The following is a 22,011-nucleotide window of genomic DNA, read 5'->3' as shown; positions in this document are numbered from 1 at the left end:
GACTCATAGATTCAACTTCTGGTGGAAGCTTGGGAAAGGACATACAAATTGCAGATTAACTTCATTGTATAAGGCTCTTGAATGATAAACTAGCACCTGTAGAATGTTGCATTGTTGATAGTTGTGTTCCCAGTACATGAAAATCCTTTCCTATTGGATAAAATTTTTTTTGGTAGATAAGACCTGGTTGGCGAAAAGGAGGAGAAATTCTTCGTCATAAATTCAAAATTATTTGAAGAAAAATCCTTTCATACCTAAAGAGTCCATGTACGATGTTCATCTCTGCAATAGCAGCAAAATTAAAACATCTTTAGGGCCATTTAAGTACCCAGTTTCCCCAACACTCTGAACGTAAAGGACAAGTTGTTCTTTAGACAGAGAAGCAGAATTATTTGAGGCTTCTAGCTGTGACAGAACTATAAAGGATTGCTGTTGTACTGGATTCATTAACACAAGATGGTACTTCTCATTAGGCAATTTGCATTACTCTATTAATTCACCTCACACCTTACGGTAATGCACTCTCAGTGTTTTTTCGTCTGTAGGCTCACTCTTCCATCCTGTAACACTTCCAGACTTGAGTTGATCCCCCGTTAAAATCTGTGAATGCAAAATAATAGCATTAAAAATACTTTTTCGATAGACAAAAAACCGAAAAGTACCTAATCCATGTTTCATGTTGAACTTGTGCCATTTCTGGGTTTCTGTACCACACCCATTTTCGGCCCAAATACGTTCCCACAATTGTTCAGTTCCTTCACTGCATGAGCTTATTACTAACGATTCTTTTAGTGCAGCACTAACAGAATTTAAATTTAACACACTGTCATGTGGTGGACTGAATAACTAAGCAATAAATAATTGTTTTTTTAAAATTCTATACTTATTTTGAATTCTTATTTGAAAACTTTAGGTACCTGGCTGTGTTCGCCTAATGCCAACTCATCCTCACGTTCAGTTAGAGATGAGTTTTGAAAAACCTCCTTCACTGTTTGGAAACTGTTCCGTTCCAATTTGTTCTTTTCCCCTAGCTGAGCTTGAAGACTCAATTGAGCTACAAAACACGAATGAATAAAAGCAAATAAATAGAATCATTACGTGTTAGGCCTACGATCCTTAGCTTTGTTATCTAATATTTTGTGTTGTTCCAATAACTGGGCCTGCAGCTTCATAATTTGATCTAATAAACAATAATTAATAATTGAAAACCAATATAATAATGTTTATAATTACCATTTTTTTGTTTTATTATCTTATCCATTTTTCAATTGTTCCTCCAGCCACGCGTTGTTCTCCAGCCACGCTACTCAATTAACTGCTAATGGGATACAATTAACTCAAATTGCTTACATGCCTGTAATAACGAAACCGACTGATAGATGGCTACGGGTAGAAAAAATAGAAAAAAGTGCGATTTTTTTTTTTTTTCCGCCATTTTTTTTTTTTTTTTCATGTAAAACGGATTGCCATAAAAATATGGCAATCCGTAAAAAATGGCATAAAGCCATTAGGCGCAATGGCGACTGTTCCCCCCATGGCCATGAGGAGAACAGCGCCCAAGTCCCTACAACTACCAAAAAAAATAGGAGCAAACGGCGTGGCAGCCAACAGGTTAACTTATACACTAGAATGCAAAACAAAACAAAACAATATACCAAGGCGAATCCCGTAGATGGCGATGAGATGACGGCGATGAGATGACGGCGATGAGATGACGGCGATGAGATGACGGCGATGGAGATGGAGATGGAGATGGAGATGGAGATGGAGATGGAGATGGAGATGGAGATGGAGATGGAGATGGAGATGGAGATGGAGATGGAGATGGAGATGGAGATGGAGATGGAGATGGAGATGGAGATGGAGATGGAGATGGAGATGGAGATGGCGATGGAGACGGCGATGGAGACGGCAATGGAGACGGCAATGGAGACGGCAATGGAGACGGCGAAGGAGACGGCGAAGGAGACGGCGAAGGAGACGGCGATGGAGGCGGCGAAGGAGACGGTGATGGAGGCGGCGAAGGAGACGGCGATGGAGGCAGCGAAGGAGACGGCGATGGAGGCAGCGAAGGAGACGGCGATGGAGGCGGCGAAGGAGACGGCGATGGAGGCGGGGAAGGAGAAGGCGATGGAGGCGGCGATGGAGATGGCGATGAGGCGACTATCAGGATTTTCTTTTTATTGGCCCTATGTAAATGTACCAGATGTAAAGGAATTAGATAAAAGAACAACATAGGAATTTAACAAAAGAGATCTAAGTATGTTTATGGTTTACCGGGACTTTAAAAATGATACAAGTTAAATAACGAAAACTAGCTCGTTTAGTTTCCCAGGATTACTGGGACCATAATATGAACAGACTGAAGACAGGGAATGTTACTTCTGTAAAATAGTTTTGCATTCAAAAGAAATCCTTTGCTAAATGGTTATCAAACATTCCATATGTTCAATCTTCTTCAAAAAGAGTTTGTCACAAACAGTTGTCATAAAGCTTTGCTAGTTGAACGTAGATTCAAGAAGTTCAAACAAACAAATATTTAGTACAACAGAAGTCACGATATTGAATACAAACTGGAAAAAGGTTAATAAACCATTTAGTTTATATTATTACGATACAGATGAAAAAGGCTGATAAGTTAAATGCTGATAGCTCAGCTAGTGTGCTCGTTATTGAAAAAGTTAAGCCAATCCTTTAACCTCTACTCAGAATTCTATGTAAGAGACTCACTGCCAAGTAATACTCAACAATTTGCCAACAATTTTTCTGTTATGCTCTGAAGAAGAGCTTAAAGATATTTTACGCTACAAACATCATACGGCTGATTTTCCAAGGCAACAGCTGAGCATCGACTTCCTTACTATCTGTGTTCAACTTATCACTGCTGGTTTACATAAAACGCTTCCATCTTCCTAATTCTAACAATAAAGCAAAATAATAATGCCTGAATAAAAAGTAATGATCGTACGTTACTTACTCGTTGATGTAGACGCACAAAACAGGGGGAAAACTAAAAAAAAAAACAGGGCAAAAATGTTTGCATGGTGACATGGCTAATGGCGGACATGACAGACGACGGTAGTGTTCAATCTTTCGGGTTTTAATGCGAAGCAACCGAGATAAGCATTCTCAATTTTTAAATATACCCCCAGTGATTGATTAGATTCAAGGTTCCTTACTGTTTATATGCAAATTTCCGAAGTGTATCGGAAGTAACGAAGAACTTCTGAACTACTAATTACACAACGAAACGAATCACAGATGTATAATACCCATAAAATCGCAGAACGCAACTTTCCAGCGAGTATATTCGTTTGTTACGAGCAATGAAAAGCCGGACAAAGTTGATATCGGAAAAAAAATTTACATAGGACATAGCGCTTACCATATCTAGATAAGCAGCTTGCACGATCAACCAGTAGTAAACTAGTAAAAAAACACGAAAAAAGCCGCCACACCATTACACTAATGATTAACATGCTTAAAATGTTTGGAATATTAATGTTCATTTTTTAGTTTTTGCAAAGTTGAAAAAAAAAATTATCGGAAGTGACCGAAAGTAGCCTATATCTCCAGAAATACTGGGCCCACAACAAAACGAATACGATTTTCGTGATCCTCATGAAATTTTAGGTGTGTCTGACCTATTTTGATCTGTTTTTGGCGAAAAGTCCAATTTGGCCAAAATCGCGATTTTTCCTGAACTATAGTTCAGGGAAATTTGCGATTTTTGACGATTTTCGGGTATTTTCTACTGACACATGGATTCGACCCCAAATTTCACGAGGATTACGAAAATGTCGGTCATTTTTTGTTCAGACCAACAGATAGTGAGTTATTAAGCATTTTCAAACCGGATCTTAAACCGGAAGTTAAAATTTCGAAAAATTAAAAAATGAACTATGTTTTTCTTTACACGGTATCCAAGATCTGGGCAGTTTCAAACATTAACTATTACAATTTAGCCTTTTTAAAGTTCAGTTTTCAGATACGACTCATATACCACTTTAAAACAATACCACACACACAATAATCCAAGAGCATATTTCAAAATCCTCACCTTTATTTTATATCCATCAGAATTTATCGGCTTCACACGATGGCACTCGTAAGTTTACATTGTTATTAAATGGAAACCTACAGCACAAGCACACTTCTGACAACTTTTCATAACAATGATTTAGGACATCTGGCGGCCGTAGTTAGACTTTGTAAAGCCAGACTTTGTGAATATGTCAATAGCCGTCTTATCGTTTGCTTAAGATAAATTAATTTTTCTAAATTTTCAAGATCTCAAAACACTCAATCTTTTTGTTACAAATTGTTCACATGTACTATTATTAAAACATATTTTTCCACTCTACACACTTGTCTCGCTCTCACAGAAAAAACTAGCCAGACGTACCTTCGACTATGACATTAAATTATGTCGTACCACCAAGTTTCTAGGTAAATTAATTATTTAGATTAAATAGCGTTGAAAAACATGTTTTACTTAACTAAAGAACAATACGTATCAAAAATTTAATTATTAATGACAATTTGTTAATGAAAGGTATGTACGATTAGAGTTAATGGATTTTTCTGAATCAGTTGCTTCTAGATAAAATATTTCAACATACATAATGCTACATACAAAAAATTACAGTATCCAGATCAATAGTTTCATCTTTCAAATGGTTGAATACAAAGATAATTTCAGTTCATTATTTCAACATTGTTACAAATTTTCCTGTAAAACTAATGACGTCATTAATTGGAACATCGACAATAGATCTTTGCCAATGAATCGTTGCACTGTGTAACGATTTGTTCTTTTACATAAATTTTCTATTGTTTTACCGTTTGATGACAACAAATAAATTTTTGTATTTATAGTCTGATTTCAACTCCCCAAAACCTAATTTACTTCGTTTAACATAGTTTTAGTCTGACATCGAAAAGCATTTTTAACGTCATTTACTTGTTTAATAAGTGATGCAATCTATATCCATTTAAGTAGAATACTGAAATGTTGAAACCTATTTTCACTAAAATTAACGAACCTGCTATTGAATTCGTGGAAGACAATAATGGATAAGCAATAAGAACTAAAGTTACTAAACAAAGGCCAGCCAAGGGATGACGATTGGAAAATAACCATATAACAGTCAAACGCCTTGGATTTGTTAATTGCACAGTTCTTCATAAATTTTAGAAATAAATAACATTTTGTAGTGAAGTGTTTCGTAATATCCGTTGAGTTGGAATTGAAATCAAAGTTCTTCCTTTTTAATCAATCAGATAATATATTATCTACAAACTTATTTCCTGATAGCAGTCTGTTAAACTCTTCTTCTTCATCAATAAGGATCAGACTTCCACCCTTTCCTGCCGGTTAACTTGTGAAACAAACCACCGTTCAGGAAAAAAAGGCTCACTACCTGTAAAATCAAAGAGCACCATGGGACCAATGTAAAGATGGTTAGGAAGGAAAAGATAAAAGGGATATTTCACTTACCCTTTCAATCCCCTTTCTCCACGGTTTGTAAGTTTTGCCATCCATTTAAAACTTGCACACATCACTTCCAGATGGCCTACCTGACTAAAGGCAGCCCCCAACAGAATGCAGCAACAGACGAGCAGCAACGCACCGTCGACGGCCGAGCCAAACGCCGTTCACACACGAGGAAGAAAACTCCAGTAGCGAATTCTTGGAATAAAAATCTGCGCTTAACAAGCAACATTAATTCCACGGGACTAACCAGAATGCAACAATCAGAAGTTTAAAATGTCAGCTTGCATTTTGACGAAACCATGGATTATATTAACTCCACCAATTAGTCGTAGCCATAAACGCCGTACAGGAGAAAACGCGAAACATGCTTTGTATAAAAAGAACTAGCATTAGAAAATTGTCGTATAACCAAAACTAGAAATAATCATGAACTTACTTGATTGATGTAGAGGCACAATTTACACAAAGCAATGGCACCCAATCTGTCTATCCTACGTAACCTAGAACAAGATGGTAACATTATGCACAGCCACTCAGACTTCACAACATCAATGCTCAATGAATACAGACCAATTTCATTGATAATCTCCAACATCCATTGAACCCACAACCAGCCGTGTAAATCCTAATGAAAAAAATGTGTCAGTAAAAATCAAAAGAATTCGACATTCTTCTTATACATTTTTGTTTTATTATTTTAGTGGAGCTGCTCTTGTGTGTTAGAGGGGGGTAAGAAATAACAGATCACAAGAAGAGAGATGTTTTTTTTTTGTTGGTTTCCTCTTGTTCGCCACACAAAACGTGTAAATCCTAATGAAAAGGAAATGTTTAAGCTATACCCTTAAGCTTAAACACAAACCAACATTAAAACATGCGAATCCCCTCAGACGCAGAGCAGTAAATTTGGCTTTCGACAGACTAGTCTGAATTGAGTTTTGCAGTTAACCAAAGCATCCCGCAACCCGCACATTAGACTCAAAAAGCAAGCCATAGAAGCAGTTCCAATCGTACGTGGAAGTCAACGCCTAGTCCGTTGGAACGAACATCATGGGCCTAATAACGCTCCAGTCGAAATCTTTCTATTCCCCTACACCTTCATGAAAAGGCCGCCCGGCTAGAGCGTACAGCTCTACATCAAGAGCAAAGCCATATCTCAGACCTTCCCGAGAGTATCTAAAACAAGCAACAAGTGCCCCGTTTGTAACCCCCAGATACGGGATTGCCGGAAGCCAATTAAAGCAGAGCGGAAACTCATCACAGGGGCAAGAACACATCAACAAAAGAATACTAACCTAAAATCACATGGCGTCGCTAAAATGAGACCACCTATTTCAAAGAAACTGCAGAGCAGCCATATCCGTACGCAGCATAAGTGTTCGCCATGACTAGCTCAAGTCCCCCTTACAATCCAATAGCCAAAGCAAATTCAACTTATCTTGCACGGTCACATGTAACACCTGTAATATGGAAAACAGGTTGAGTGGTGGGGAGCAGCTATTAAAGTAAAGTACCTAAGAAACAAACCACAGTCATTAGAATCATACTATCATTTTTAAAAAAGGCTCCCACCAATCAAAGCGCACAATGAATGAAGAATCAAAAGGACCCACATGTACACGGAATTGCCAGTTACAGCTGTAAAGAAAAAATGTGTTAAGAACCAAAACCCATGGTCGTGAAAATGATTTAAATCATAAAAATCAGCTTAGACACAGACCATTCATGTAACCAAGAAACGTAAACTGAGTCAGACATCTTAACACACCTTTAACGGGACATGCAGCAGCCATTGCCTTTCCTAAACAATTGCACATACAGTAATTGATTTGTCACAAGTTACCAGATTTCACACCATAACACAGCCATTCTAAACACAGGTCAAGGTACTTCGGCCCACACTTGTTAAAAGATACTCAGGATAGAGCTTTCCCATATCCTAGCTGATAATAAAATCAAGACATCCTTAGTAACAATCAAGCATTCAATAAATTTACAGCCATCAATCAATTGATGTCAAAATCATGCATGGCTAATATATGACTGACTCCACCATGAAAGTTTACGTATCAGAAACAATTGGTCACTACTGTAAATTAAGAAAATGAATCACTCCATCGCATGAACTTAATATTATTTTCAAGCAGCTGTGGCAAGCTCGATAAACTAATATGAATAGAAATAAAACTTACGGATCCGTAGGAACGACAATCCGCAGTATCACGACAGCAACCATCTCCAGCTATAGCTTTCGCCCGGAAGCCTTGGCTGCCGGCACCATGCTTTAAAATTCTGAACAGGGAGGAACACAAGAAACAGGTGCGAAATTACCAGCAGAGGGCCAGGCCGGATCGCTCGCTTCGTTGCCAAACGGAAGAATAGTGACGTAAATGAAAAAAAGTATTTCATTGTTTGTGCATGCAGGTGCATGTTAGGGCTCGGCCCCGCGACGATGGGGCACGATTTTGGCCGACCCGCGCGGTTTTTTTTTTTTAAAGAGACAAACCGGTGCGGTTCGATTTGCCGTTTTTTCAAACCGATTGAACCGCGGTTTGACGGTTTGTACCGCGGTTTTATGGTTTGCATAGGACAATAACATCAGTAACAGATTTTGTCGCTAGATGGCGGAAGCATCGACCAATTTCTATCGCGATGCCTACAAGTCTGATCGGAAATTTGATTTACAACAAGTTACTGATCGTCATTACGCTCACAACAATTAGTGATAATTATTTGATTTGGAATTTTAGTAAAATTTAAAAAAAAATTTTAATGGTGGTTCAAACCAGTTTTGCCCAACTGCAAACCGAACCGCAGTCAAAGACCAAACCGAACCCACGGTTTGACGATTTTTAAATGAAAAACCGCGGTTTGCCCCGATCAAAGACAATCGGGGCCGAGCCCTAGTGCATGTTTGTGAATCATGAATCATAAATTGCATTGACAACCCTGTAAGATGGAAATCAAACTTTCAACCAGACATGTTTGCTCGTTGCAATGCCATATAATGTAATAGTTCGTTTTACTGCAGGCCCGAATTTACTCTGCTATAAACCCACCTATTTTCACGAATAAACAGATGCATGTTAAAGTTGCATTGCACTAACTGGATTTCGTGTACCGAAGCAGTGAAATCAGATTGTTTCACTGGCTTGAATAGGAGTCAAACCGTATTTCATGACAGTGTTAGAATTTTCTAAATCATCTCTTGCATATCTCTTCTTTGAAAAAGGCAATGTATACGACATTCCCACTTATCGTTCATTACCTGTACCTCTGGCGGGACTCGAACCCGCAATCCCCGGCTTAGGAGGCCGGTGCCTTATCCATTAGGCCACAGAGGTTTATTTTATTTAATTTTGCATTTTGATTTTAAAACATGAAATCTTTTACATGGTAACGACTGTGCCAGGAAGCCAAACAACGTTCCGTTCTTTGTTAGTAAAGGCTTTACTTGCTAAAATATTTGTTTAGTACGGAGAATCTGCGTACCGAAATGGTAAACATTTTGAGATTAAAACCCACTAAAAAACATACCGCGAAATTTTATTTACACCTACGATTGTAAATACACAAATAATCTCTATACCAAACATCACCCTATCCGGATATGAATACGAGTCAGTCGGTTGCCTGGCTTCGTTCGTGGTTTTTCCGTGCTGGATGACACCAGTGAATTAGCGAGGCCATCGCCTTCTGGAAGTTTAATAGTTATGCCGTTATAACGTATTCCGTTATGATTTTGTACCACCGTATTTCCTATGTTCAAGTAAAAGTCATTATTAAACATGTTTCCTAAAATTTTCCTAACTTAATCTTGCTGAGTAAATGAGTCCGACATACTTTTAAAGCGATCCTTCCGCAGAGGTAATGGCAATATTGAATTGTTTTCTGATTGCAGGATAGGACTGTTGGATGTTGAACTATGATAGCCGACAGGTAATTGTTGAACATTCAAACTGTGATATACGTCGTCATTAGATTCAGAATCTAATTGAATCATAGGTCGGGCAACAATGGCGCAAACAAACACCAATAGAGCTATTATCTGAAAAAAAAAATTTAATCTATCAAAAACTGGAGTATTATTTTTAAACATAGTGTGAAGCCTTACCAGTGTTTTCAGTGAATGCATAATGGAGTTAGCTTTTTTGACTAGTTGTAGTTGGGTTCGTTGTGCTGAGACACAGGAGACTGACATCGAATCAATGCTATTATTCAAAGCTTTATATCCATTGCAGAATGGGATTGCAGAGGAGCCTGTCAGCGGTATTGTGGGAGAACGATTTTCTTTCCTTTTTTTTTATTACCTTAGGTATTACCGAGTATCCTTTGATTACCTCCTTCTCCACAATCACCGGAAAATCCGGAATGTTTGGGTCTTTCCAGGTAAAGGTTTCTGCGGTAAAGCAGACGGGACTATTTTTATTGTAGACGAATATCAATCTAGCATAAGGGAAACGTGAAATTATACAAATACCGTAAGTATACCGCCTTTCGGCATTATGGGATTTCCCCTGATTGCGTCAGTTTCCTTGAACGAGATTGCAACCATGATTGATTACAACTGTCTCCCACGTTTCCACGTCACTCGAGCATTGCTCAACCTTCAGGCTTTAATTTTAGCATTACCATGTACGGATGCAGACTCTATACTCCCGCTTGAGGCATATTCTCTTGCTGCAGAGCTTTCGTTCTGCACGATGAATTCCATGTATAGCGTGTCCGTAATCTGTGCTATTCTGTTCGTCCTATAAGTGAAAGAGGTTGTGTTGTACCCCCGTCCTCGTTGGGAGAAATTCTTCCGACACTGATGATGTCATTACGTTTCCTCTTGTGTCACTTCCGTACGTATTTCAGCAAGGTCTGCAAGTTTTATCAACATTGTCATTGGGAAATGAAAAACCCTCCTTATTATTGGTTTGATCGAGGCCAATAAAACGGGCGCCAAATCTTTGACAAATAAAATTTACCTTGAAGCACATCTTGGGATTGTTTCACTTGGTGATTGTGCGGACTACTTGTGGCCTGCTTCATTGGCGTACATCTACCGGCTAAAGACAGTCACTTCAAAGGACGCTGTAAATAAAAAACGAGAAATCAGTTCTGGGAAATATGAAACAATATGGAACATAAGGAACATGAAATATTGACAAAGAATTAATAATGGGGAAAATGTTTACCTTTTTTCACTATAAACTGTGTAAAGATTATCTTTCGTCATTTCTACTTTTTTTAACGTTACAATATCGAAATTTTCAAGACAAGTTTGCCAAGCGGTTGTTTTGGAGCTGCAATCGAAACGATGAACAAATGACATTGAGCTTAACTTACGCAGAGATACTGCAACCGTATCGGGTACTATATTAGTGGTTGAATTTTCTTGTTTGTAGCTACCCACTTCGTTTTTGTCGTATTGATTTGATCCACAATAGAATGCTGCATAATTCATACGATATACAGATGTGAAAGAATACAAGCTCCATCACCGCTTTTGTCAGCCAGTAGTGCGAATAACGTCAACGAACCTTTTTGTAGATTGAGACTTCTCCGTCAGTAACGGGTAGTGGTAAAATGATGGTGATGGGTCGTGTGCACACGTTTATCACATCGCCATCGTAATGACGGCTTGATTGTTGATAGTTGATGACAGTTGTTATTGTTCACTCCGAGATGTTTACGGTTCACTTGTTGTTACTGAAGGTCATCTGTGGGGACATGTGAGCGCCTTCCATTGCAATTTCATTTCCAATCTTTATCGATCATTTGTTAGCCTATGTGATCCCGAGCCATGGAAATGACGTTGTCTATTGGTGATTCTGAACAACTTATTCTACCTGTCATGAAAGTCTTCTTTCCTTTCACGAAAGACAGAAACATGAGTTCGGTGCACGGTTCTTTTGTGTTTGACAGAAGTTTTGTTGAAATATCTTTTGATGGCAGAGGCGTTCAATTATTTCTATCATTAGCTGTTTGTGACAGTCTTAGCATCTTTGGTTGCTTTCTATTATAGATCCATGTCTACTGCGCAACCAACAATAGCTTTGAACGAACCACTCTCGCGAAACCCTGGAATTGTGTTAGTTGAAAGACAAAGGAAAAAATATAGATGAAATATATCTGAGTTTTACCGTGTTTTTAAAAATTACGTTTCCGTGGTGATTGAAGCAGGATACAAAATGTGTCCATGTGGTTAAAAAGCACGGGTCTTCTCCTTCGACCAGCATATGTGAAGATACAGCCGTTACAGGTTCACGTCTTTTCGTGATGAAAACACTCCACTTGACGTTGTTCTTAATTGAACTTGTATCAAGCGATTGCAATTCATTGAATGGAAAACACCTGAATGTCGGGCCACTGGTACAATGGGATTTTAGGTTTGCTTCTTTAATGATTTTTTAAACTATCGTCACCTTTATTTACTCCCAGGTGGCGTTAGTTCACGCTACTGTGATAAGAAACAGCACCGGTCAAATAGTTAGGGTAGACGGAGTGGCAGCTATAACTCTGGCTGTACTATCAAAACGTTTTAATTTCACGTAAGTCACCTGAAATCAACTTTGAACGATGCTTTTTAAAATTTTTTATACCTTTTTGATTGTTTTGTTATATAGGTATTCGTACTTGCAGGTGAACGACAACTCCATAGAAAAGCAAAGTGATTCGTTACCGGGATTTGCTTATTACATGGAAAAGGGAGTCCGTTACATTCCTTTTTTCTGTGTGCTCAAATAATGCTATGACATTACCAATCTGCTTTGATTACCTTCCAGCGATGTGATTTAATGATGGGAACCATATTAATGACAACTAGCCGTATAATGTCGATGGATTTCGCTGAAGGATATTACTACACGGCAGCCGTTGTCCTGATGCCAATGCCTGAATCAACAAGCAATGCGGCAGCAATCATCAAACCCTTCCAGATTTCAGTAAGTTAATTGTTAACTATATATCTTCCTAAAATGGTAAGCACATTGAAGGTATGGATTGTAAACAACAGTTGTACATTATTACGAAAATAAACAGGTCTGGGTTGCATTGCTATTACTGATTCCTATCACGGCGATTGTCACTTACCTTTCAATTATTCCGATGCCTGGAACCATCCGCTCTGTTGGCTTGGGATGGAAGCAAAATGCAATGCATCGTCCAAAACGTTCAACAGCAGGACAAATAATTTTCGAAGTTTATGGAATTCTCCTAGGCCAAGGTAAAGAATATTCAATTTAATCCGATTCCAATAAAAAATGTAAAAATTCCTTTTCACTCAGGAGGCAAAGTGCCGCAAATAACAAGATTAGCTGTTTGTTTTGTTCTGGGTTCTTGGTGTTTGGGCACATTCGTGCTAAGTAGCGCATACAACAGTGTCTTAGTTGCTTACATCTTGGGCTCAAATGCAGAACCGCTGGTCGAATCAATCACGGACGTTGCCCTGAAACCGAACGTTCGTCTTGTGGTCGATGAAGGGAAGGGCATTGATATAGTCCTATCGGTAATTGGATCAATGCTTACATGTAGGCCTGGGTCATTCTAAAAGAAAAAAATATATATTAATTTAGTCAGCAAAATATGGAATCTACAAACAACTGGGCGATAAGTTACGTTCAGATCCAAAGTCTCGCTGTGCGACAAATCGTGACTGCATCGAACTGGTGAAATCTGAAAAGTACACCTATATTCAGGTAAAGAAAAAAACATCAAACGATCAACGCTTTATGGCTGAAATTTCCTTCAGGTCGAAACATTTACTTTAGCTGCTTTTTTCCTTGTTTTGATGCTTTAAAGGGTATGTTTGGCGCTCTGATGATGATCAATCAAGATTTTAAGGCTACAAATAAATGCAATCTCGCCCTGGCTAGAAGAACAGATCCAACTCCGGGATCTTTGGCATGGGTCCTGCCCAAAAAGAGTCCCAATACCAAAATCTTTGTTAAGGGGTACTGCTAAAATTTTTAAAATTTTACTTCTGGTAATTTTTTCCCTGTTTGGCGCAGATTCATGGAGCTGCATCAAGCCGGATTGATTGATTTTTGGACTCGACGTGAACAGGAAAAAAATCAAAACGGCAATTTTTGTCTCAAAGAGGCTAAGGAAAAGCAACGAGGCAAATTATTTGATAACCGAACGAAAATTTCATTGAAGAATTTCTCGGGAGCGTTTTACGTCTTAATCTTTGGCAGTATCGTGTCTTTCCTTTGTTTTGCCGGCGAACATTTATCTCTTGTGTTGATAAATTTTCGATTGAACACTCCAAAATCTTTACCTAAGGTTCTAAGGACTTGAACGAGTAGAGAGGAAGACTAAGCTATTCCTTCCAACCTTTTTGTGGCCATGGAAAAATAGACTATTTGAGTTTACTGCAGTTTTCCAGACTTGTCCTTAATGGGAAAAACAGAACTGCACTTAATAAATGCATGGAATTACGGCGGCATTGGAAGCTTCCGAAAATTGATTAAACTTCTTATGACGTGAATTCTAACAAGAAATGGATATTTACCAGTTTGTTTAGGAGATGTTTGCATTTTACTGCATGTGTCCCAAATGCATATTATGTGGGCATGTTTACTTCTTAACATCAATTGCCTCCAATTTTTTGCAATCTGATGCACCTGCTAATTAAAAAAATGACAGAGGAAAACACTGTCAATGATACATACTTTGGGAATCACTGTAAGGGCAAAACAAATTCTGAGCATGCAATGCAATCTTTTGCTTTCCATGAGTGGAACTGAAGTCAAACGACTACTTACAACTAGTGATATTAATGAAGAAATTAATCCAGAAAGGCTACATAACAATCTGCAGAGGACGATCAAAATGTTTGTCGTAATCAAAAGACTGAACACGTTTTACGACGCAAAACACCTCATTTTCGCAGGGTAGGGAAGAATTTCACCAGAAAAATTCCAATGGCAGTTACACAGGTCGTCACTAGTTTCCAGAGTTCAATAAAGTTCGATTCAGGCTCTCGTTAGGAACTTCTATCAACTAATAAAACAGACAGCAATTAACGTAGCATAATATAGCACGCAATGAAAAAACAACATACCTTTATTTGACGAACGTCTCCATTAATGGTTATGTCATTTCTTTGTGGCCTGTTTCATTCGTGAATGTCTGCACTTTTTGGCGGGCTCAGTTTAGAATGATTCGATTACAACATCGCCAATTACACTAAAGGACAACCGAGTACTTTACTGACCTTTTCCTTTATCATGGTAGATTGTCAAGACTTCGGAAGACTTTTTCTTGTTTTTGTTTTTTTAATCTAAGCAAAAATGAGAAAAATGTAAGAGGCTGGAAAAGATAATGCACATGGCAAGCAAGGAATGGGAAGATAAACAACTATACATAATGCTAAAACATCAATATATCGAAGTATTGCTTATCACTATCGTTATAGAAAAACAAATATGTCACCACATTTACATAAATTTTTTTGCCCTATATCATTAATCAGTTAGAAATTTTCGAAGAATTTCATATTTGTTTTCCACTAAGAGCCACATAGGAAATGGCAGCTTCTACAGGTTACTGAACAAAAATCGACATGTAAAATGGCTGCCTAACATTTTCTTGTGTAGGGCATGGCAGTTTTAATCAATACCTAGGTTTTTACCTTTATTCATTCTTAGAACTTACAAGCTGTCGACAAGTCACATATTTTTAGCTGCATTCTGTTCTTGTGGTTCACGAGGTACATAAGTGTACACTCCGTAGTTGGGAAGTTACAATGTAGTTTCATTCGTATCATACAATATTAAAATTGACATCTTTTCGACGGCAATGAAATGATGAATGATATTTTTCGTGGTAAGCTTTATGTTAACTTAAAGAAAATTCCCAATCTTTCGTTTTATATGGAGCTACATCCCGTGACAGATGTTGAATTATTTCTTTTCCTAGATCTGAAATTTTTACCATCCATGATTTCCAACTTGTGATTTTTCTAATTCTAAATGACAGCGTTTCCTTGACAACGTATGAACCGAACTTACCAAAACCTAGGATTATCGTTGCTTACAACAAAATAGATATATGGAATAAAAATGTTGTGGATTTTTAATGTGATGTTTCGACAGGATCTTTAGATGTCGCGGCGATAGAATTATACCCTCTCGTGTTCGTTGGCTTGGATAAAAAGAATGGTTCTCTTCCAATCTGTTGAAATCCATTCCTCCACCACACTTGACGCAACAGTTGAGTTCCAATTTTAGAACGCGTTGTTCTTCTCCAGCCATGAAGGGATTTCACTGGTCTTCGTTCTTCTTGGCTCTGGTAGGAATCGTGTCAAGCGAATACAATCCGCTTCAAGGAAAACACTTGTTTGTAGGTGCACAGGTAAACTAAAAAGATTTGAAAATTAGAATTCTTTTATATTTTTCTTGGGTCCGAAAGCACACGGCTGTTCACTTGTATGTAATGAGAAACGCCTCCGGTCACATACTCAAGTTACACGGTGTAGGAGCTAACACTCTCGCTGCATTATCTCAACGTTTTAAGTTCACGTAAGTTGCTTTAATGATTTCTCAACATTTCTTTATCGTTACAAGTATTATACGTAAACGACGAAGGTATTCGATTCTACAAGTGAACGACACCTTCTTAGAGAAACAAAGTGACGGTTCACCAGGAATGGCTTATTACATGAGAAACGGGGTACGTTGACTCACCAAATAAATGATGCAGTGTTTAGTAGCTCGAAATTAACGCTGAAGTTTTGCAGCGATGTGACGTGATTGTTGGAACCATCCTAATGGCAACTAGCCGTTTAGGATTAATGGATTTTGCGGAAGGTTATGCGTACACGACAATCGATGTTGTAATACCAATGCCGGAATCAACAGCCAACATCGCAGCCATCACCGAACCCTTCCAACTTCCGGTAACTATTACACACCTAATTGATTAGTGATGAAATTTCAGTTCATAAAATTTTACTTCTTGGTTACCATAGGTCTGGATCGCACTGATTTCCTTCATTCCGATTACGGCGCTCGTATTTCATTTTTCTACTCGACCGATAGCTTCATCTATGCTGGATCGGAAACGAGAAGCAAAACCTTCATCCCTCGTAACCACATGCCAAACAATTATCATCATATTGCAGATCCTTTTGAACCAAGGTAAGCTAATTAATTTACGATTTTAACCAAATGATAACACACGCGTTTTGCTGTATACGAAGGCGGCAGATTTTCCGCAACATCACGAAATGCGGTTTTATTTGTTTTGGGCTGTTGGTGCTTGGGCACTTTCGTACTCGTTTGCGCCTACAACAGCGTCTTGATTTCTCACATTCTGAAATCGAATGCAGAACTATTAGTCGTTTCCCTTCGGGATCTTGCTGATAAACCGCACGTTCCTTTTGCCATTGATAAGGGGAGAGCCTTAGACACCGTTCTTTCTGTAAATTAAAACATAGTAGATCTATCCTACGGTTCGTTAAATTCTTTATCTAGACGGCCAAAGATGGACCTTACAAGCAACTCGGCGACAGGCTAAAGTCAAATCCGAAATCGCGTTGCACGAAAAAGGAACATTGCGTCAACCTGGTGAAATACGAACGATACGCCTACATCCAGGTAGATGAAATTATCTGTTGAATTAATTCAATTGTCTGTTTTTTGTAAATACGTACGAAAAGGCCGCGTTTGGTGCTTTGACTGTCCTCGACGAAGATTTCAAAGCCACCAACAAATGCCACTTGGCTATTGCTAGAAAATCCAACCCGTCTCCGGGAATCACGGCATGGGCCCTGCCCTGGAAAAATCCCCACACCAAATCTTTCACCAAGGGGTACTAATATTCAGTCCTTTCAAATGTGCAGTCATGGCATAATACCAATTATTCGTGGTGCAGATTCATGGAGCTGCATCAAGGCGGGCTGATCGATTTTTGGACTCGAAAGGAAGAGCAGAAAAACAAAAACGCCAACTTCTGTCTAAACAAAGCGGATAAAAAACGAAAGAGCGAAATATTTGAAAACAAAACAAAAATCACCTTAAAGAATTTCTCAGGAGCGTTTAGCGTCTTAATTTCTGGATGCATTCTTTCGTTCTTGTGTTTTGTCGGCGAAATTCTATATTCATTGATAATGTCGTTTATAAATATCAAGTTGAATACGTTTAGAAATGTGATGCATGCCCAAGAAAACTCGTAGCAGAACTTTTCATGCTTATACTTACGACAAAAAGTTGCCATTGCCGCCAAGATGTGCAGGGTAAAATATTACCACATCAAATGTTCAGGCTACTCCTTTTCATTATTTTAAGTAGCATTAGTTGTCAAATATGTGTTATTCGTAACATGGTGGCAAAATAAATGTTGTCCTCTCCATCTTGGGTTGCCTAAACATGTAAACATGAAGCTATATTACTATTAAATAATAAATATGCCCTGAAGAAAACAGGTTACTATTACTAGATTGGAGAACGTACCATTAGAGCATACCATTAGAGAACTAGGATAATAAGCTTTCATGTTAACGAATCGACAGACATCCAACTAAATACACTATTGAAATAGAAAAAATATAAAATGTTGTTTCTGGTCCTGGATAACAACAGAAACAAATTTGGACAGATCCCACCTCCACAATTGTAATGCAACATGAACATGTGCCCTGCATGCAGTAACAACTAAACATGCTGTCAAACTAAAAGCCTATTTCCCTTTCTCAATAGAATACACAAGTGAAAAAAGTCCCAACGAAAAAGGTTTACCTCACCAATTGATTCCATCCATTTCCCAACCCAGCCAGCATGTTGAATGTTTTCCAGTGAAATGTCTAACCTGTAAAAAAGGACAGTATTACCTCAAACAAATTTTTAGGCTAATAATGTGAGAACTGACCTATAGCTCAACTATTGCTGGATAACTGAATTGACGTAGCAGTTTCCTTTGTCTGAATTGTTACCAGATTATAGAACCCAGAAGATGAACATAATAAACATTCCAAAAGGAGAAATAGAATCAAAATTGTAATTAAATTATAATCATTCACAACACATGTATAGTTTCTCTGTGATAAGGTGATAGAAGGCATGTGTGACACATTCAAAAGGACAAATATACAAATTTTGCTAATATAAGGTGACAGATCCCTGAAATTGAGACCAAATTATTAAATTTTGTTAACCTATAGCATCCATGAGGAGGCAAAATATTTCGGTGGTAGCTTAAAGAAGAATATAAACAAATAGGTTTTGGCGGTAGGTTACTAGCTGAGCAGATGAAAAGTGAGACGTGGGTCTCGCTTGGTACCACTTTTTCTATTGATTTGAACGGCTAGACATCAACCCTTTTAAAGTATCTAAATACACACTGATTATTGACCTTTTTGCACGTGCACCTTTTATAACCTGAAAAACTTTTATGTTCGTAGGGAAGAGAACGATTCCACCTGAAAATTCCAAGGACAGGTTACGTAAACCGTCACCACCTCCCAGATATCGCACGTTTTACGTCTGCTGCAAAAAGGGTGAATATTTCAAGCTATTATGAAAGAAAATTAATATAAACGACTTATTGACGTCGTGCATAAACAATTGTGAGATTAAAAACAGTAGCGGAATTAAACAGAAAATATGTGAACGACATGTCCAAGCTCACAAGCTTACATTTTGTTTGATTTCCATAGTTTTCTTGCAATGTGGATTGTACGTACGCAATTAAGAAAGTTTATCAAATACTTTTGCAAATGCTTATTGACGTGATTCATTTGTAGAGAGCCCTAAATCAGCCACGAAGGTGTAAGTATTGAAAATGTACCCACGTATTGCTCATCTTGCCTGGTTCAGACACGTGTACGCTGTTGTTTGAATCGATAGCGATCGATAAATTCATGACATTTTCTTGATTAATCAATAGAAAAATCCATAAAGGACACATCTTGTATTCAACAGCTTTCTTTCAAATGTATTGTTATGACACTCTTGTTATGTCACAAAAGGAGGGAAAACGGTCCTACACAACTAACAAATGACAATCTACATCATTCATTAATGCTCCAAAGAGCTCTTCCTATATCCAAACCAGTGCAGGAGAAGAACGGTCATATTCCAGACATATGCTATACATTTAAATGAAAATATGTGGATAGTCTTATAAATTTAAATGTAATTGTATTCACTGAATTTCAATACACGTAGAGCAATTTTGAAAATGATAAAATGTTGGTACCATTTTTGTTTACCACTTCATGTTTTTAAAGAAAAACCTATACCAAATAGAAGTTTTGTATATTCCATCAACAATTGATTAATATGGGGTAGAATAATTGCGTAAATTCGCACGTCTGTGTATTCTTAAGATAGATATTTAGATCTAACCATTTTTCCTGTTAAAGTTTGGAACACACGTTCCCTTTTGTTCATTAGAAATATTTCACTGCGTAATTTCCGCATCCGGGCTACGAGTCTTGCTAACTAGGTACGGCACCACCATTTCTAGCAGGTAAACCAAAATTGAAAAAAGACATCCCAGGCCGAAAATGATGGTAAAAGCACCAGCCAAATCGTAAAGAGTCAATTGACTTTGTTTGGGTCGAGCAGCAGAACTAGCCAAACATTTATCGATTGGTTTCAAATACGTTTTCCCAATTCGTGTGAGAAGTCCACTTTGCCGCATCGATTGTATGCTAACATTCCATAATTGTTAATAACATGAATTTGCATTTTCTTTCATAGTTACCCTTTGTTGATGCTTGAAAGGTAAGGAAAATTTTTAGCGACGCCGAAAGTCCAAACTTGTGAATAATCAAGTTCTTTGCCCATAGTCAGCTTACATTCTCCATGAGCTATCATGCTCCCATAAACTATGAGCTCTCCTAGCCTCTTGACCTAATTAACAATGCATTTAATTGATAACTAACAGAAAAATGGCATTTGTCTAATTAGAAATGTAGTAACTCCAACGTAGGCACAGCAACCCGAATGCAAAATCCTCTCCAGTTCACCAGGTAACGACAACAAAAGATCTTCAGGATGTCGTCTCAACGAATCACCCAACGTTTTCAACGAACCTGTTTTTGAGCTCTGCATAATCACAGAATTTTTCCAAATTACGCATATTTCGCATTGTCTTTTTTCTTAAAGGTTACCAAGATGATATTAGCAGAAAGGCTTCCTCTTTGAGCGGTAACGCGCAGATTCTTATTGGCTGCGAGGTCTGCCCAGTTATTAACGATTGGTTCATACTTTGGTAGCGATACGTGAGAAATCAGCGTACCATTGTAGGCGTAAACTAAAACGACTGCCACCAGACACCATGAACCGGCGATGGAACGGAGAGACACACGATTGGACGGGAAATATGCGCCTATGCAATACAACTCTTTCCAATAGTTGAATAAAGGTAAAAAAAAAAAAAAAAAGACAATTACCTTGTGCGACTAAGACACTAAACGTGTACCAAGCGGCTCCGGGGAACACTCTCGATTGCATTTGCCTCGGAATAGGTTTGCTTGATCTGGTACATTTCGTGATCATGCTGAGAAAGACGACGGTGGCACCGAATGCAACGAAAATCATGTACCACACCTGATAAAAAAAATCGAAATTTCAATTGAGTTTTAAAGTTATTCATTCACAGGTGCATTAGAACTATGTACCGTTGACTGAAAGGGTTTGAACGGCGCCATGAATCGATTATTAATGTTGGGCATTGGTTGGATGATGGCGAAATTCAAAACAGAGACAGCCAGGGTAAAATCCATGTACTCTAAACGTTCCGCAGTTGGGGAAATAAGTCGTCCGTCAATATCAGCGCTCTATTATATATATATACATATACATATATATATATATACATTTTAAAAATTAGTTGTATTATAATTGATTAAAGCTTGTGAAATACCTTTCCCAATAGTTGGTGAACCATGGCAGCATCAATTGATCCTTTATTTTTGACCATAGTCGGTGTGACTTCCACAAACGAAAACCTGGCAACATATAATCTAATTATATTCGAAGTCTTAAAAAGAAATACTATAAAAACAACAATCATATCAGACTTACGTGAAACCGAGGACACTGGATAGAATTTGAAAGGCATCTTTGGTGAAACCAGAGTAGCGGACTGAGCTCTCGTTAGTTGGATTCCGGATGATGGAGAAGATTGGCGGTTCCTAATAATAAATTTACACCTCTTCACTTTAAAGTAGTTATTGACTAGAATTTTACTTCATTTACTTACGTGATTAACTGCAATTTTCAGATGTACCCCAGTCATTTGTTTGGCCAAACTTCCGACGACGAGTAAAACACCAAAGAAAAATCCAGTGACGAAGAACATTATTGGCGAACTGTTTTCACGATTGACCTTCCTACTAATGTGAGACTATCTTGTCTCTTTCACGGTCTCAAGTATACAAGTTGCAGATGATAACAAAAAGCAATCCATTTATGTAGAACTGTAAGGCATTAAGAACTCCTACGTCAACCGTAGGTACTGTAAATTATTCGTTTGCAGTATTCTTCATACTGCCCTGCTGCTTTTCGTCCCAGTTTAGG

At 38.0% G+C, this 22,011-nt stretch overlaps 2 protein-coding genes, 4 long non-coding RNA genes and 1 other non-coding gene across 13 annotated transcripts; 1 reads left to right on the top strand and 6 right to left on the bottom strand.

Moving 5' to 3' along the window:
• Positions 1–267: 267 nt before the first annotated feature.
• LOC130685976 (uncharacterized) lies at positions 268–1,365 on the bottom strand. Its single transcript, XR_008999754.2, has 4 exons — positions 1,234–1,365; positions 918–1,180; positions 663–846; positions 268–600 (listed from the first exon to the last, which is right to left on the bottom strand). It is a non-coding gene; the product is annotated as an uncharacterized LOC130685976 (long non-coding RNA).
• Positions 1,366–4,756: 3,391 nt separating this feature from the next.
• Positions 4,757–7,822, bottom strand: LOC130685974 (uncharacterized). Of its 5 annotated transcripts, none has more exons than XR_008999748.1 (9): positions 7,687–7,822; positions 7,215–7,437; positions 7,067–7,132; positions 6,790–7,008; positions 6,178–6,307; positions 6,068–6,122; positions 5,934–5,997; positions 5,501–5,864; positions 4,757–5,423 (listed from the first exon to the last, which is right to left on the bottom strand). It is a non-coding gene; the product is annotated as an uncharacterized LOC130685974 (long non-coding RNA). The 5 variants fall into 5 exon arrangements; XR_008999743.1 differs by lacking the exon at positions 6,178–6,307 and having other exon boundaries at positions 7,215–7,295; positions 7,350–7,437; XR_009420584.1 differs by lacking the exon at positions 6,178–6,307 and having other exon boundaries at positions 6,790–6,954; positions 7,022–7,132; positions 7,263–7,295; positions 7,350–7,437.
• Positions 7,823–8,765: 943 nt separating this feature from the next.
• On the bottom strand, positions 8,766–8,838 carry Trnar-ccu (transfer RNA arginine (anticodon CCU)). Its single transcript has one exon. It is a non-coding gene; the product is annotated as a tRNA-Arg (tRNA).
• A 182-nt stretch (positions 8,839–9,020) lies between these two features.
• On the bottom strand, positions 9,021–10,798 carry LOC130686149 (uncharacterized). Of its 3 annotated transcripts, XM_059497654.1 has the most exons (7): positions 10,678–10,798; positions 10,468–10,573; positions 9,975–10,360; positions 9,835–9,913; positions 9,609–9,754; positions 9,338–9,542; positions 9,021–9,253 (listed from the first exon to the last, which is right to left on the bottom strand). In XM_059497654.1, exons 3-7 carry the CDS (start codon positions 10,047–10,049, stop codon positions 9,090–9,092), a joined length of 669 nt encoding a protein of 222 aa, XP_059353637.1. In that variant the 5' UTR covers positions 10,050–10,360; positions 10,468–10,573; positions 10,678–10,798; the 3' UTR covers positions 9,021–9,089. The 3 variants fall into 3 exon arrangements, 2 of the variants coding, with proteins under 2 accessions (XP_059353637.1, XP_059353638.1); XR_009422081.1 differs by having other exon boundaries at positions 9,609–9,893; XM_059497655.1 differs by lacking the exons at positions 10,468–10,573; positions 10,678–10,798 and having other exon boundaries at positions 9,975–10,397.
• Positions 10,799–10,852: 54 nt separating this feature from the next.
• On the bottom strand, positions 10,853–11,464 carry LOC130685980 (uncharacterized). The gene is made up of 3 exons (XR_008999760.1): positions 11,332–11,464; positions 11,023–11,268; positions 10,853–10,933 (listed from the first exon to the last, which is right to left on the bottom strand). It is a non-coding gene; the product is annotated as an uncharacterized LOC130685980 (long non-coding RNA).
• Positions 11,465–13,042: 1,578 nt separating this feature from the next.
• LOC130686148 (uncharacterized) lies at positions 13,043–13,702 on the top strand. Its single transcript, XR_009422099.1, has 3 exons — positions 13,043–13,179; positions 13,283–13,434; positions 13,492–13,702. It is a non-coding gene; the product is annotated as an uncharacterized LOC130686148 (long non-coding RNA).
• Positions 13,703–19,842: 6,140 nt separating this feature from the next.
• LOC130685950 (glutamate receptor ionotropic, NMDA 1-like) lies at positions 19,843–21,819 on the bottom strand. Its single transcript, XM_059494256.1, has 9 exons — positions 21,695–21,819; positions 21,517–21,626; positions 21,356–21,440; positions 21,111–21,269; positions 20,883–21,039; positions 20,601–20,818; positions 20,410–20,535; positions 20,192–20,340; positions 19,843–20,138 (listed from the first exon to the last, which is right to left on the bottom strand). The coding sequence occupies exons 1-9, from the start codon at positions 21,791–21,793 to the stop codon at positions 19,886–19,888; spliced, it is 1,356 nt and encodes a 451-aa protein (XP_059350239.1). The 5' UTR covers positions 21,794–21,819; the 3' UTR covers positions 19,843–19,885.
• Positions 21,820–22,011: the final 192 nt, after the last annotated feature.

This window comes from Daphnia carinata, chromosome 2, assembly GCF_022539665.2.
Source record: "Daphnia carinata strain CSIRO-1 chromosome 2, CSIRO_AGI_Dcar_HiC_V3, whole genome shotgun sequence".
NCBI lineage: Eukaryota > Metazoa > Arthropoda > Branchiopoda > Diplostraca > Daphniidae > Daphnia > Daphnia carinata.
The sequence above is the reverse complement of the archived record's forward strand: the minus strand, read 5'-3'. Positions and strand labels throughout refer to the sequence as shown.